General features: G+C 35.1%; 1 protein-coding gene across 1 annotated transcript in view; it reads right to left on the reverse strand.

Annotated features, from left to right (window-relative positions):
- Positions 1-15,085, reverse strand: part of LOC125225016 — a 99,199-nt gene that overhangs the window by 46,207 nt on the left and 37,907 nt on the right. The window contains exons 4-6 of the mRNA XM_048128517.1: positions 12,240-12,373; positions 2,708-2,893; positions 269-460 (exon numbers count right to left, since the gene is read on the reverse strand). Of these exons, the coding sequence (XP_047984474.1) occupies positions 269-460; positions 2,708-2,893; positions 12,240-12,373 (512 nt within the window). The remainder of the gene's footprint in view (positions 1-268; positions 461-2,707; positions 2,894-12,239; positions 12,374-15,085) is intronic.

Here is a 15,085-nt window from a genome sequence, read left to right on the forward strand (position 1 = left end):
CGGCCTTTGGATTTTCCATTTTTAAAAATTTATTCTAAGCCTAGTGGCATCGATTGCAGGCGTTTCTGCTAATCAGAAGTTAAAATTTTTAAATATTATTACAGGATTTTATTTAAAATTTCATTAGATTGCGCGAGTTTACGTTTTGTGGACGCTGTCATGTGTCAAAAAGAGGTTCTTACAGCTCTGGGACAATAGTAAGTTAAATTTTCATACCTAGTACACCAGTTACCTTATTGCTCCTAGAATGCACCCTGTTTAAACTAACCTCAGAAATCCGTCGAACGTTAGCTGCGATCTCTGCTGGTGGTACTTGTTGTGTTCGTATGCCTTAATCAGGTCCTTGGCTTTCTGGATGTCGGCGTACGGGTGTAGGATCTCGTTGAGACGCGGGTCCCGCTGCACTTCGTTGAGGAAGTCCACTAGCTGTGCTGCTGATAGGTGCGGCTTGCCGTCCGTCCTACATAGAGTTGTAAATAGAAAAAAAACAACAATAACGTACATTTTAATTCAGTATACAAACGTTTATTGGGGAATCCCCGATGCGGCGTGTAGCGTGGAGAGGCGGTGGTGTTGCCAACAGTAAATAGTGATAACTACAAACTACAGATTTCGTAAATGTTACTTTTATAAGACCAGAAATTAAAGTTATTTGATCAAATTCGTTTAATAGTTAACATTAAGTCTAAAAAACCGTATAAAAGTATTAACTACTTTGCAAATTTTGAGATTTCGTACTTTAGAAAAAAAACATACTCCAGAAAAAAAACTGTTTTTTTTTTTCACGGTTTTTTTTCATGTTTTTTTTTCAAGCCAGAAAAAAACCGTTTTTTTACAACCCTAGTCCTACACGATTATGGACAGAATAGGCTAGTTTCCTATACTTAAAATAAAATATGTTATGCAGTGCACGAAATAAAGTACCACATAATTAGAAGAAAAATATGGACAGTCGTTATGTTTAAACATAATTTCTATTTAATAAGTCAAAGAGAAAGATATAAAGTAACAAAGAGAAAGATATAAAAGACCGCGACGTCACTCCTCAGTATTTCATAGTAATTCCATATTAGCAAAATCGTTTTGACAGTTCTTAAAAAGAAGCTGATTTGACTAGTAGGAAACTAGCCTATTCGAATATATGTATATTCTAAAAGATTTAAGTTATTATTTGAGCTCAAAGGACAAAAATAGATAAGTAGTTCGTTTATTTTCATGGACTAAGTACTAAATATGTATGTAATAAATATGGCTACCCCGGATGTTGTGGTCGGAAATGACTTCGTGTGTTCATTTTTTAAATTAATTGTAAAAAATAAGTAGGAAATTTACCTACACCTGTGACCTTGCTGGCCAAATTTAACCTGTCTCACATTCAATTTAACTGAAACTTTTTGTAATATACCCAACCCAAACACTTATTATGGTGTCCAAAACTGATACGATAATGAAGCCGACGATTGTGTAAAACTACTTTGGAAAGTTTCATATCGCCTAACAAAACAGGCGCTATAAACATAAACATAACGATAGCGACTGACTGCAGCTGCCTAATGACTTCCATCGTTTAGGCTTCCCTCCCTGCCGCTCTCCGGTTCAATTCCCGACTGAATTGCTGTCAATTAAATAACCAATTTTAAAACTAACTTACAGGCTATAAATCCATACTAATCCATACTGATATTATAAATGCGAAAGTAACTCTGTCTGTCTGTCTGTCTGTTACGCTTTCCCGCTTAAACCACGCAACCGATTTTGATGAAATTTGGAACAGACAATCTTTAGACCCTGAGACAGAACATAGGCTACTTTTTATTTCGAAAAAAGGGATGAAGGGGTTGAAAAAGAGGTAGAAAGTTTGTATGGGATTTCTTAATTTTAAAAGATAAAACCATGAAACTTTATATTTTAGCACTTGATAAGAAATCATTGAACATCTTGATAACGGATAGGGATAGGGATAGGGATTGGGATAGGGATAGGGATACGGATAGGGATAGGGATAGGGATAGGGATAGGGATAGGGATAGCGATAGCGATTCGATAGCGATAGCGATAGCGATAGCGATAGCGATAGCGATAGCGATAGCGATACGGATACGGAAAAGAATACGGATACGGATAATATGGGTATCGTTAGAGGGATACGGATAATCGGTCGGCGGTCTCTTACAATCAATGTGCTCTAAGACGATCGTTGTTTGCTTGCTTGAAGATTACGTTTGCGATAAGTATAAGCAAAATGTAAAAAATTTTAAGGGATAATAGAAAAAAGTACTTTTTACCCACCGATCATAGTGTCGAAATACGGGCTATGTGGGATGTTTATAAAGGTTTCCCCAGCGTATATAGAATTACCTACGCTGTGGTCGATGTGTAATATTTCTACAATCATTGCAAGCAAAAGTATTATGTGCAATCGAAATAATCGCAGATAAATATACCTACAGAGAAACCTAAGGATCCAAATGAAAATCTTAATGAATACTTTTATTACGCGGGCGAAGCCGCGGGTAAAAACTAGTATGAAATAAATGTCATATACAAAGAGAAAATGACCAATGCCTCCAAGTGTTCCAAGCTGGATTCGAACCAGCGTACTCCGTTAACCGGACGGATGCCTGAACAACTCGGTTTCGGTACACAAAAGCAAGGGTCGAAATTTTCAAGTATATGACACAATTAATGAGAGCTTGGCGCCACTTACAGGCTGTTGAATATCTTTTGCGCGTCGCTCCGCTGCGTGAGGCTCTTGTAGAAGTTGAAAAAGTCCTCAAACTGGAACTTGGATTGGCTGATGGTGTCGTTCTTGCCTGTAGGAAGCCCCGACTCGCTGAGGGCTTTCTCCACCCGCTTCTTGTCATCCTTGTTCTGGGCGAATAGGCGGACGATACTGACGGACAAACAATTACGTTAACCCAGACCCTTTAGCACAACTTGCCTTGTGGCGCGCGAGTCCATACATCAAGCGCGACTTCAAGTATGGATTCGCGCGCGACAAGGCAAGTTGTGCTAGAGGGGCTGGTCATTGAAAACTGTAAATTTATATAGCTGTAAATACGACTTGGATAATTGGCCAACCGGCTATGCATCTTGTTAAATAGGAATAAGCAAGTGAATGTAAATATTTAAATCATTTAACATCACTGTTCGTAAAATATGGGTTTCCCCGTATGTAGCGAAAATGTCGTAGCGCCGCGTAGAGCCCGGTTTCGAAAGTGTTAAAATATAACATTGATTGATAATAACATCAGACTTTCTGAGAAAAAAAACGATTCATTGTATAAACATAATCCGATCTCATTTTCGCTTATTATTTATACACCAAAGAGAAATTAAAGTACATAAACATAATAAAAGAACGTCGACAGTTATGAGTACATTAATAAATCAAATCATAAAACAATTTACCATCAAAGCAAAATCCGTCCAATCTCATCCAGTCCAATTTCGGTAAAAGTTTTAAAGTATGACAGCGTAACGCTCCAGGGCAATAAGGAATGAGGTTTCGCAGTGGGCCGGCCAAATCGCATTACTGGATGCGCCGCGCGGCAAACTTGACCGTAACTCAGATATTGGACAGGTAACAGTCAACATCTTCACTGAATAGAAACTGCCCATTTTAGGGTTCTGTAAACCGTCGGTGCCAAGTGGCTCCCTATTAATAACTCGGATTATTTTTATTGTTACAGAAAATATTTTAACTGGCATTATATTAGATATTTTATATTATACCTAAAATATATTGAATATTATATAAATACCGTATAACTGCAAATTTTCATTTCTAATTCTCGTGAGTGAACGTTCTAAGATACCTACAATATAGTAAGTTAGTTTTATTTGATTTTCTGTGGTCCATGTCCAAGTTGTATTATTATCTATGACTTTATTTTATTCATACAAACATATGCGAGAAATGTAGAGTACCTCATTTACGTCAATCATAGCATAAACACGATTTTATAGGATTTGTAGAAGATAAGATAGAGCCGGTTATGTCATATATTCATAAATAATCGATGATTGGGTAATACAAACAAACAATCCAATGTGTGACATCGCCAAACATAGCGCATGACATTATGTTCGCCAAGTGTGCTAACATTATGGAGGATTCAATTAAAAGACAAATATTTTTTTCCCAACATTACGTTTTATAAAACTCCAAAAAGCAGAAATCACTTTTCGTTGGGTTCAGGATACTGTAAATACGTAAAGAGTGGCATTTCAAATACATCAATGATGTAGACGTGTATTTTCATGTAAACCGGTTCACATACATATTATTGTTTCTCCATACAAATTTGGTCCACTGGCTTAAATGATATAGATATCGAGATAAAGTTTAAAAAAACTGCTTGTTTAACATCTATTTCAGGTCATTGGGTGCTATGATGCTGTCAGCCTTTTTATTAAATGCAGGGTGACTGCCCCCTGTTGACTAGGCCAAACATATTGCAAATGACCTATAGAATAACCCCTTTGAAGGAATAGATCGAATTACCAGTCACCCTGTATGATAATCCCTTAGTTAGTAAATAAAATTGGCGCAAGAGACACGCTACGGTAATTTACGCCAGTCAAATACACTTCAAGACTTTTAACGATGATGTGGTATGATGGTCTCAATATCACGCATTTATTATTACACCGTCTTTCCCATCACGGAACAATGGTATTCCGGACCTTTGGGAGGCGTGCGCGGGGCCGAAGCCAACACGTAGAGGCCCATCGACACTTTAATGAAATGTAAGGGGTACACCGAGCGGATGTTGCCCTTGCCCGTATCATGGGACACACGCAGAGGCAACACCCGCCGTTACACCGTTATTATTATCAATATTAAAATAACATAATTATATTTCTGGCGATGGGGTTTGTTGCATCCTGAAGGAAGTGAAAAAATAATTATATGTTATACATAATTGAATCTCGAGCAAAACTAGATTCTAAAATAGAACCCTGAGCTTAGTGAGGAATTGAAGTGTAAACTGCACTCAACACTGATATATTCGCTAACGTCTTCGTAAGTGCGTAACTTACTCTCTATGCATCCCACTCGAACTGGCGACAGTGATGTATGTTTGTGATGCGTTAATATATTGAAAATTCAACAAAACTTTACTCAATCCGACCGCCAGAAAGGAAAGATAACGAGCCAACACTGATTAATTGATTATTCATAAGATATATCATCCGGTAGCAGTATGCAACAATTTTCTTTGCCAAGTAATAATTCAAACGAACTTCGTTTTCAAACTTGTATTAAATTTATGGATATGGATTCAAGCTCAAAAGTGTCAGACTAACTATCTAACTTTCTCACAATACTACAATGCCGCAAATGTCTAACTTTTGACAAATTCCGATTGCATACGGTCAGGGTCGTGGAATTAGGTTATGGCCGAGCCTCGGTCATCACACCTTGTGATTTTACTACGCAGTTTGAGCCTCCCAAAATGACCCTTGTTTTGGAATGTTTTGCTGTATAATTTATTGAACATAAACGTAATAGTTTGCAGACTAGTGCATTACTTTTATAAATAGGCCATTTAGTTTGGAATTGGGTCAACCGAGTGAGTTATACTGAAGATTAATGTCAAACGCATGCATGTGGGCTCGTCATAAAATTGACAGATGTACCTATGTTATTTTAATATACCTAACTCAAGATAGATTCGACATCACAATTTAAAATGTATAGAGGCAAATATCTTTAAGAACCGTCCGCTCGCTGACAATAGTACTACTTTTACTGTTAACTAATGCAATAAATAAGTCTAACTATATGAATTCCCAAAATGGATAAATAATATTGCCGCAGCACGTAATTGTTATTTTCAACCGGGTCTGCGTAAGCCCAAGTGTGCCAGAAATCACTTCAGCGTCAAAAGTTTCATTAAGCCCATTTCGTGATCCATCATACGAGGAAAACTGTTATCGCTGTTGTGTTGTTACGGTTTCGTAGGCGAGCGAATAAAGTTAATTAAGATTAATTAATGAAAGCAGTGATTTGATTACAAATCGGTATCAAATATGCGTTAATATTGAGCCAAAATAATTACACGAATAAAAATCTTTCTCACTATTTGTTCATTATTGATGACTAATATAGTATAATAAAAGCGGTATTTTTTACATGTCAAAACACAGACCCAAAATCGTTAGCATTGAGGTAAATTACATGAATCGTCTGAATTTAACAAAAGATTTATTCTTAAGGCAAAATTATACGCACAAAAGGTGCATTTTACCCCTTACTTATTACAATTTTGTACGAATATTATACTCAGCCATCCATGTTGGCTATAGTGAGCCAGTAGCCCGCGACATTGGATGCCAAGTTTGAGACGCAACATTTTAGCAAATTCGCTGAAATACGCCGCAGTAAAATTGTCAAATTGGACTCGACTCGGAGTGATTACCTATTTACTAGATTGAAGCCAGATACACGTAAATAATAAAGTCAGACACTGTTCAAAGGTATTTTGTCGCGTTTCGCTTCCTCGTTATAGTACAAGGTAACATAAATAAAACAGTGTTGTCAAACGGTGTTGCTTGCCATAAAGACGGTTTAACAAGTTATTCACATAATGGTAAAAGCCAATTGTTAAGCGACAAAAAGGGACTTTTTACTAGACTTCGTCACATATATTTATGAATTGTATCCTTTAATCAAGTGACAATCTCGGGCGGGGGCTCATTACAACATAGCAAACGTCTATATTATTTAGCTGTCTTTTAATGTTACAAATATTTTGGCACAAGTTTGTGAGGCATAACTATAACTTTCAACGCTTAACATTTACCAGACCAATGAAACAATCTTATCTCCCATTTTCTTGACATAATTTTCTAAGTATTTTTTTATCGTTAATACGAAAAATGCTTATATTTTTTTCTAAATGAGCATATCTTGTCTTTGTCTTGTCTTTAAATGCGCATTCATCACTGGGTGCAGCTTATCTGATGAAATCTCAATTAACAACAAAAAAAACAAAATATGTAAATTTAACGTTGACAAATAATGATAAATATTTTTTTAATACAGTTACTCAAAAAGTGCTCGTTTTTTGGCTGTTTAGCGTGCGAGAAGTTGTATTTTAAGTGCGTAAAAAGTATGCGTTCCATTTTACGACTACATACCGAGCTGTTTTAATATTTGTCTATTTTAGGTACTACTAAGAAGGAATAAAACTATAAACATATTATTAAGTAATTAATGTTTAAAACATTGATATTTCATATGTAATTATTTACTTTTAGTCATACTAAACATAATTTATAAAATGGTTTATACTTTGAAAAAGTGGCTCATAATGAGACGTGAAATGGAACGAAACGTGTCGTCTGTCATTTAAAGTAGTGGCGTCTTACCAACTTAATGCAAGCACGTTCAAAAACCTTAATAATTATTTTATGTTATTTGCAATACTTCGAGGCATAAATGAGTCGATTGAATTAAAATGTAGGTATATCATAGATTTAGAATTATTAAACTAGATTGTGTAGTTAGGTCAAAAAGTGTGTCCACATGAGAGGTCATTGTTTGGGCTGGTGTCCCTCTCGCACTTACTGACAATGTCAACATTATTCAGTGACGTCATCACTGTCATACATTGGGGATACCAGTTAATTTTCAAAGTCACTACTAAATCTACTAATACCCAATTAAAGGTATTTTTTAACCGACTTCTTTCACTACTGTACATGTATTCGGACTGATACATATAATATCACTAGGAACCACTAAAAATCAACTGAGCTGATGATGGAAGGTCAACTCCTCAATGGTTAGGAGTTAAAGGATAATTCTTTCACTACTGTACATGTATTCGGATTGATACATATAATATCACTAGGAACCACTAAAAATCAACAAATAAATAAACTTTTTAACAAAAAATAAAACCGCCTTCAAAAATAAGCGCGTTACAAAACACGGAGAAACTAAAAAGCCAAAAATAATAAACCTTTCAATTCAGATTTCTTATCGTATTGCAATAAGCTAAACATCCAAATTATAAACAAATCAATTATTTTTGGAGTCGGTACCAGCCTGTGTATGGTTGGGTGGGGCAAACAGGCAATAGCAAGGCGACGAACAGGTCTGGTACCGACTACAAAAATAATTGATTTGTTTATAATTTGGATGTTTAGCTTATTGCAATACGATAAGAAATCTGAATTGAAACTCCGTGTTTTGTAACGCGCTTATTTTTGAAGGCGGTTTTATTTTTTGTTAAAAAGTTTATTTTTAATTATACAAATCTTTGATTTATGGGCATTAAAATAATTACATTATAATTATTTTCTAATTCTTTAAAATATATCGAAACCCTAGTTTGAATATAACACTAAAATAAAATAAGAAGTTTTAAAGTCAGGTAATATACAGATAAAAATACTACTACTATGGTAACCTCATTAACACTGGTCACACGTGCGAGAGGGACACCAGCCCAAACAATGCCCTCTCATGTGGACCGTTTTCGCTAGTCTGATACGATCAACTTTCTCTCTCGGTGATAAGATTCAATTTAGTATGGCAAAAAATGTGATTGAGCTGTCCCCTGTAAAGGTCTTTGAGGTATATATTAAACAATCGTCCCAAATCGTAAATGTTTTTGTTTTTATGGCACACAATGAAATAAATTAATTGTGTTGGATGGATAGCAAGATCGAAAATATGAACACAAGTAGGTTCATCCTTTGAATTGTCAAATAATGCGTCAATGTCAATGCGAAAATTGGGAGTTCGGTTTGTTTATCGTTTTATTTCGTTGTAGTAGTGTTTTTTCGCAACTGTATTAAAAAACGTCGTTCGTCACACGTTCGAGAATGTCATTCTTCTCGCACTTATAACGAAATGTACTATTAACCACTAACCACTTCTATGGTTATGCCCTGCTACCCTCATGTTATGGGTTTTCCATATTAAATTTATTTTTGGGCATGTCCATAAAATGACGAATACTGATTTGTGTATGTTAATCAGCGCTACTCGGTCAAACACGTTGCCAATAGCACTATAGATATTATTTGACAATATTGTCATATAAAATAGTCATCCGCCCCTTGATCCTTGATTAAAAACCGGTCAGTGATTTCATTGTTTAAAAATATACAGCTGTTGAATGAAATGGTTCATTTAACAAAACACATATTGTACGCGTGCGACTAGTTTTTTTTATACAACACTTTGAAGATAGCGCATCGTGCAAAAATATGTCAGTAGGTACTCATAAACTTTTAAAACAAATATTATTAGTATGTATAAAAAAGTTTTCTTAAGACGATACAGGAGTCTGAAGTTTTACTTAATATGCCAGTGTACTTGTTTTGTTACCAGTTGTACTTGTAAATTGATTTAATTATCTAGTTGAACATTTGTTTTCATTGTTGAAATGCAAATAAAAAGTTAATCTAATAATTGTCTGCAACGTCATTCCTTGGACCCGACATAAGTTTAACTTCCTTCTCGGAACTAATAAGACTAATAAAATTCACGAGTTGTGACGAAGCGAAACAGGAGGGATACAGGAGGGGTCAATTCTCCATACAAACGCTCTCGACTTATCCTTCCTGATTTTTGAAGATAGAGCAATGATTTTTTCAACACAGATTATTATTATTTTTATCTGTGTCCGTTTTGGTTTTTTTGATATTCTCATTTTTAAAGACGCTAGAACCCATCAAAAATTTCCCAAAACGGCCTTATTGATTATGGCGCAAAAAAAAGGTGTGGTATTCAAAATTGGTAACAATTAGCCAAAAAAACTGAACGGTCCGACATAGATAACTTCATTGTTATTCAGATTCTCAAATTTCGTTACGATTGATTAAGTTTTGAAGGAGGAAACAGTCGAGAGCGGAACCTCGATTTCAAAGATTTTTTCGCAATATCTTTTAACTGAGTTGTTCTGAATGGACAATTTTTTTTTCTATAAGTCTAGTTAATAACACTAGTATATTTAAATAAAATTCCCAAATTGAAAGGGGGGCTTTCCATTTTAGCCTTTTCGCTCGTGTAGCGTCTTAAATTTTAAAGGATACGATCAACAATTACAGATACAATGTAATAAGTACGATTCAGCGCAGCGTATACAAGAGCAAGAGTCAGAACGCATACACTGTATTCCATTCAATCTAAACTTTCCACATTCGTTGGCAGATATTCCTAGTTCGAGTTTCCAATATGTTTTCAATAGAGCACTATCGCGTGGTGCAGTACGATGGATTGATTTTTTTTTCTTTAAAGCCTTGGAAAATGTTGGTTTTGAAGTTTAAACTAGAAACTAAGCCGATACAAAGTACAAAATTTGTGTCGTGTTTAGAGAAAGAGAGCTGCAGAGAGCTGGAAAAAAGAGAGAAAGACTAACGCGATTAAATATGTTTAAAAAGCTTTTTTATCCCGTTTCATTGTTGCAAATTTTACAAAGTTTCAGTCGTCAGCAGCAGGATGCACCCAGCGGCTCACGTCAACCTGTCAACCGTTTCGCAAATACCGCGCTGACAGCTTTAAGCATGCATCTCATCTCGGGATGCATGCTTAAAGCATATATAAAGTATATACTTAATGTATTTTCATCTACCAACCACTATCAGAAATTATTCCCTAAGGATCGACACCACACTAGGGCGTTTCGTATTATATTATCTAGTTATAAAACGATTAGGGATATTATAATCTGTCAGCTGTGTCAAAAGTGACAATCTCTTAACCTGAAATGTTACTGTCTGACTTGTATCAATAAAAACCAAAGGTTCAATAGTTAGGGGGGGGGGGGGGCAAAATATTAACAATATCAACAAAAAATGATTTTCCTAAACCTATATTCATTTTCCAATACCTATCCAAAAATATATCACACGTTAGGGTACAAATGACATTTTTTCCACTTTTTATTTCTACACTTTGCCGACGTGATTGATATACATATTGGGCATATTGGCACCAAACTTAGCTTTCTAATGCTAACGGTTACTGAGATTATCCGCGGACGGACGGACGGACAGACAGACATGGCGAAACTATAAGGGTTCCTAGTTGACTATGGAACCCTAAAAAGAAACTATAAATAATACCACATCACCACGAGTCACGTCAAACTTACAAAATAATGATCAGAATAGACATATTTTCGCTATAGTCGTTGTCAAACTCTACCCCCATATGATAATAAGAAAGCTCATCTCTGAATACACAGGAAACCGAAGCCGTGCTTTAGTGGATTTATCCAGGAAATTAATATTCATCAACCGCTCGCTCATACAAAAATCTCGTCAATCTGGGGCTCTTTTCACAAAAGCTGTTACATACACTTCACAGGTAGGTAGGTAATTCCGCTTGTTTCCCTGCGATGTGCTTAATTTCAAGGAATAGGTCCTTTCTTACGCAAATCACACCCTTAGCATCTAAATATGTCTAAACTCACCGAATAATATGTAGTTAGTTACAGGTAAGTACAAAAATATTTAGCATACAGTGTTTCCTTCGAATAATAAATAAATGTTTTTCAATATTACCTACACTGAGAGAAATTTGCATTGTGAATTTAACAAGTTCAACTTGTTGCGGGTTTATCCGTTTGAAACAAAAGTATTTTAGTAAACGGAGTAAATCACAATGTTGATGATACAAGTCGAATTTGTTCGAACAACAAGGTCAAACTTGTTAAAAGATATTTGATCAGACAAACAAATGTTTAAAATAATATGAGTCATGTTGCTTAAATAAAATGAAACTTGTAGAATGTACTAGTTACATTACACTTAACAAAATCTAACTTGTTGTTTGAACCAAAGAGCACGTGGGCGCTATTTTAACCAAAAAAACTTGTTGAACGAACATGAAAATTGGTTGTTTTTTCTCTCAGTGTAGGCTGCAAGCGCAAGCAGTAGGGAAAAAGCAGTTTCTGGTGGTGTTAACGATTTATTCGAATTAACTTTAACTTAAAAATAATTAAATACCTTTGAGAAAAGTTTAATTACAATAATCAGCAGATTAGTATTATGTTATCATATTATTTAACTATGTTACAGCCCGATAATAACAGATTGTTTTTGACTATATTTTATTAAGAGTAAAATATATGGATAATAGTTAAATAGGCTGACATATTTAAATAGTTTGTAGGTAGACGACAATGAGCGTTACGTCATGTTACAATGGCAATTTCAAATGTTTCCAATTGGTCCCCTAAAATCCAAAGACTAATGAAAAGGTCACTTACTTTTTAACGAGTATTTTTCCAGATTTGTCTGCTTTGAGGATGATCTTGGTATGCATTTTCTCGAGAAACTTGATGGTAGGATTGTTGAGCTGGTTCAGGTTGTACGCCAGTGCGAAAAGCTCTTCGGTCCACATCTGTCAACAAAAGACATTTTTAAGCCAAATTTACATTCAACGAGCATTCATGTGTAAAATAATGATAATAAAATCAAAAAGCATCGAAACTAAGTACCTATAGGTACAACACACTACATGTAAGTACCTACAAGTACATGTACCTATGTATGTATGTATAGCCAGGTAGGGTAAGGTGGGCAACAGAGAACCAGTGGTACACAAGGAACCAACGGTTTTATTCGAAAATGCGACGTTGCCAAACTGCACTGCGAACATAGGCACGCGCCGCTAAGGTTCCCCCGCTCGCTCCCCAGTCGGCGGCCGGTCCGCGTTGAAATTGCACGTGTAGTGAAGTATTTTGTGATTTTGGACAAGAAAACAGAAAAAAATTAAGTATTTAGTTTTTTTATTTTCTCAGAATGTAGTTATGTTTGATTTATCTAATTAATCAGTTGTGCGGAGTGACTATTTCTCTATCTTTTTGACATTCACTGATGCGGCTTTCTTGTGCCGTTTATTTTTTACCGAATTTAAAAAGTGAAAATGTATATCTAGCACACATTGAACCACAAGGCTAGAGTACTCAATGAACCAGGAGGTTCTCTAGGTAATTCTCTAGTTAGCCTTTGGAAGGTCTATTTTGTACAACTTTTGCCATGTTTAAGAGTTAATATAAATATATCTAATATAACGTTACTATATAGTACAAAAATATATGATAATACATATATTATTTAAGTTTTTTGAAGTGCAAGACTTTATTTTTCATATAACGAAGAATATTGTGACGGTTACATTAGTAAACTACTCTTAGTTTAAATAAATAAGCATTTTTGACATTGTAAATGTTGTATTTATTAAATTGCCCCATATTTACCTAAATCAGTTTGTATATTTTGCAATTATTTATCAAAAACTATGCAATTATATAATGGTAGGTTCATTGTGTACTAGGCCGGTTCATTGAATACATAGTACCGGTTCAGTCTGTACCAGAGATTGTACACAATGAGCCATTGTTCATCTTTTAAAAAAACTAAAATATCTCGACTTCTATTCAGTTTTATTAAAAAATAATGATGAAAATTTAGAGCTAGATAAATAACAAATGCACTGAATAAAAAAAATTGAATTTGGACCTATTATGACTGACTTATTAAGATTTAAATTTTTGGTGGCTCATTGTTGGCAACCTCACCCTACGTATGTGTGAATCAAGACATACTCGTAAGTATTATTATCAGTTTATTATTACAAAAATAGACGAGACCGTTAAAGTAACAAGGTGAAAATGATAACAGCTTAATATAGTTAAAAAAATCAATATCAATAACATAGTCCAAGTCTCCAAGATCAATACCAAGCACGTATAGTACCGGAATAATGCATCATATGTACATATCAATCAGAAACAAAAAAAATCACATGTATCCATCCTATTTTTGGTACAGAACACTGAAATATGTAGCTCGGCTATCAATCTTAATTGTTGATATCGCACCGTTAGCGTTATACACATACGTCGGCGTTTAAAGACGACGCTGAAAGCGTGGTATATCAAAATCGGATTTGCACCTGATCCGCTGCCAAGAATAATATTTGTGACAGGCTGAACGAATAAAAGGAAAACCGGGAGGCAGGTGAATCCGAATAGACACTAGAGTTTGAAGTTGCGCTCATTACTGCTAGCACTAAAGAGGCACAATGTTAAAAATATTAGACGGTGCATTTTATACGACCTAAATAGTTACGTTGCGCGCATACAATGCACATTTTAATGGTTACTTTTTCAGTGATATTAATTCTAATTTTAGTGCACAAAATCGGACAGTTCTATCAAAAATAAAAAACTTTAGTACTTATGAAAAACACTGTATTATTTAAAGTTAAGTATGAAACTACAAACCGCTTTGGAAAATATACTTATATTGCCGTTTTTGCAGAAAGGCAAGAGAAGTTTACCATTCGAGCTATCTATATTCCATTTTGCCTGTTTCTTTTGTGGATCCGTTGTTCAGTTTATACAATATTTGCAAGATCGCAAAGCAGACGCTGCAGTATTCAAATATCAGCAAGATACTGATTTCTTGTGATATCCGCAGCGGGTAAGCATTTTAGTTCAGAATGCAACAACACGCTAAAAGAAAGCCGGTGATCAAAAGACGGGGCCCAAAGAAAACGATTACCCTGTACATTTTACTTTTAAACGTCGCAAGCTTTTGTTTTCGCTTCGTCACAACTCGTGAATTTTATTAGTCTTATTAGTTCCGAGAAGGAAGTTAAACTTATGTCGGGTCCAAGGAATGACGTTGCAGACAATTATTAGATTAACTTTTTATTTGCATTTCAACAATGAAAACAAATGTTCAACTAGATAATTAAATCAATTTACAAGTCCAAAACTGGCATATTAAGTAAAACTTCAGACTTTCGAGTTTCGATTGTTTTTCGAAACAGGGCGTGATTGGTGGAGTCAAAGTCAACGCGACACTCAAAGCTTCGGCGTGACATATTGATTAAACGTCCAAAACTCGCATGCTAAGAATGATGGAGCGATACAAAGTTTTTCAATCCAAAAGTATGACAAAGAACAAAACTAGAATGACAAAAATATGTTTCGGCGACCGCCTTACGTTTTACGTTTGACCATCCTTAACGCAACAGCGTAATAAACAGTTATGCTCCGTAAATTATTGAAACGGCGTGTAGGCAGACTATGATTAATAAAAC

Source organism: Leguminivora glycinivorella, chromosome 1, assembly GCF_023078275.1.
Source record: "Leguminivora glycinivorella isolate SPB_JAAS2020 chromosome 1, LegGlyc_1.1, whole genome shotgun sequence".
Classification (NCBI taxonomy): Eukaryota; Metazoa; Arthropoda; class Insecta; order Lepidoptera; family Tortricidae; genus Leguminivora; species Leguminivora glycinivorella.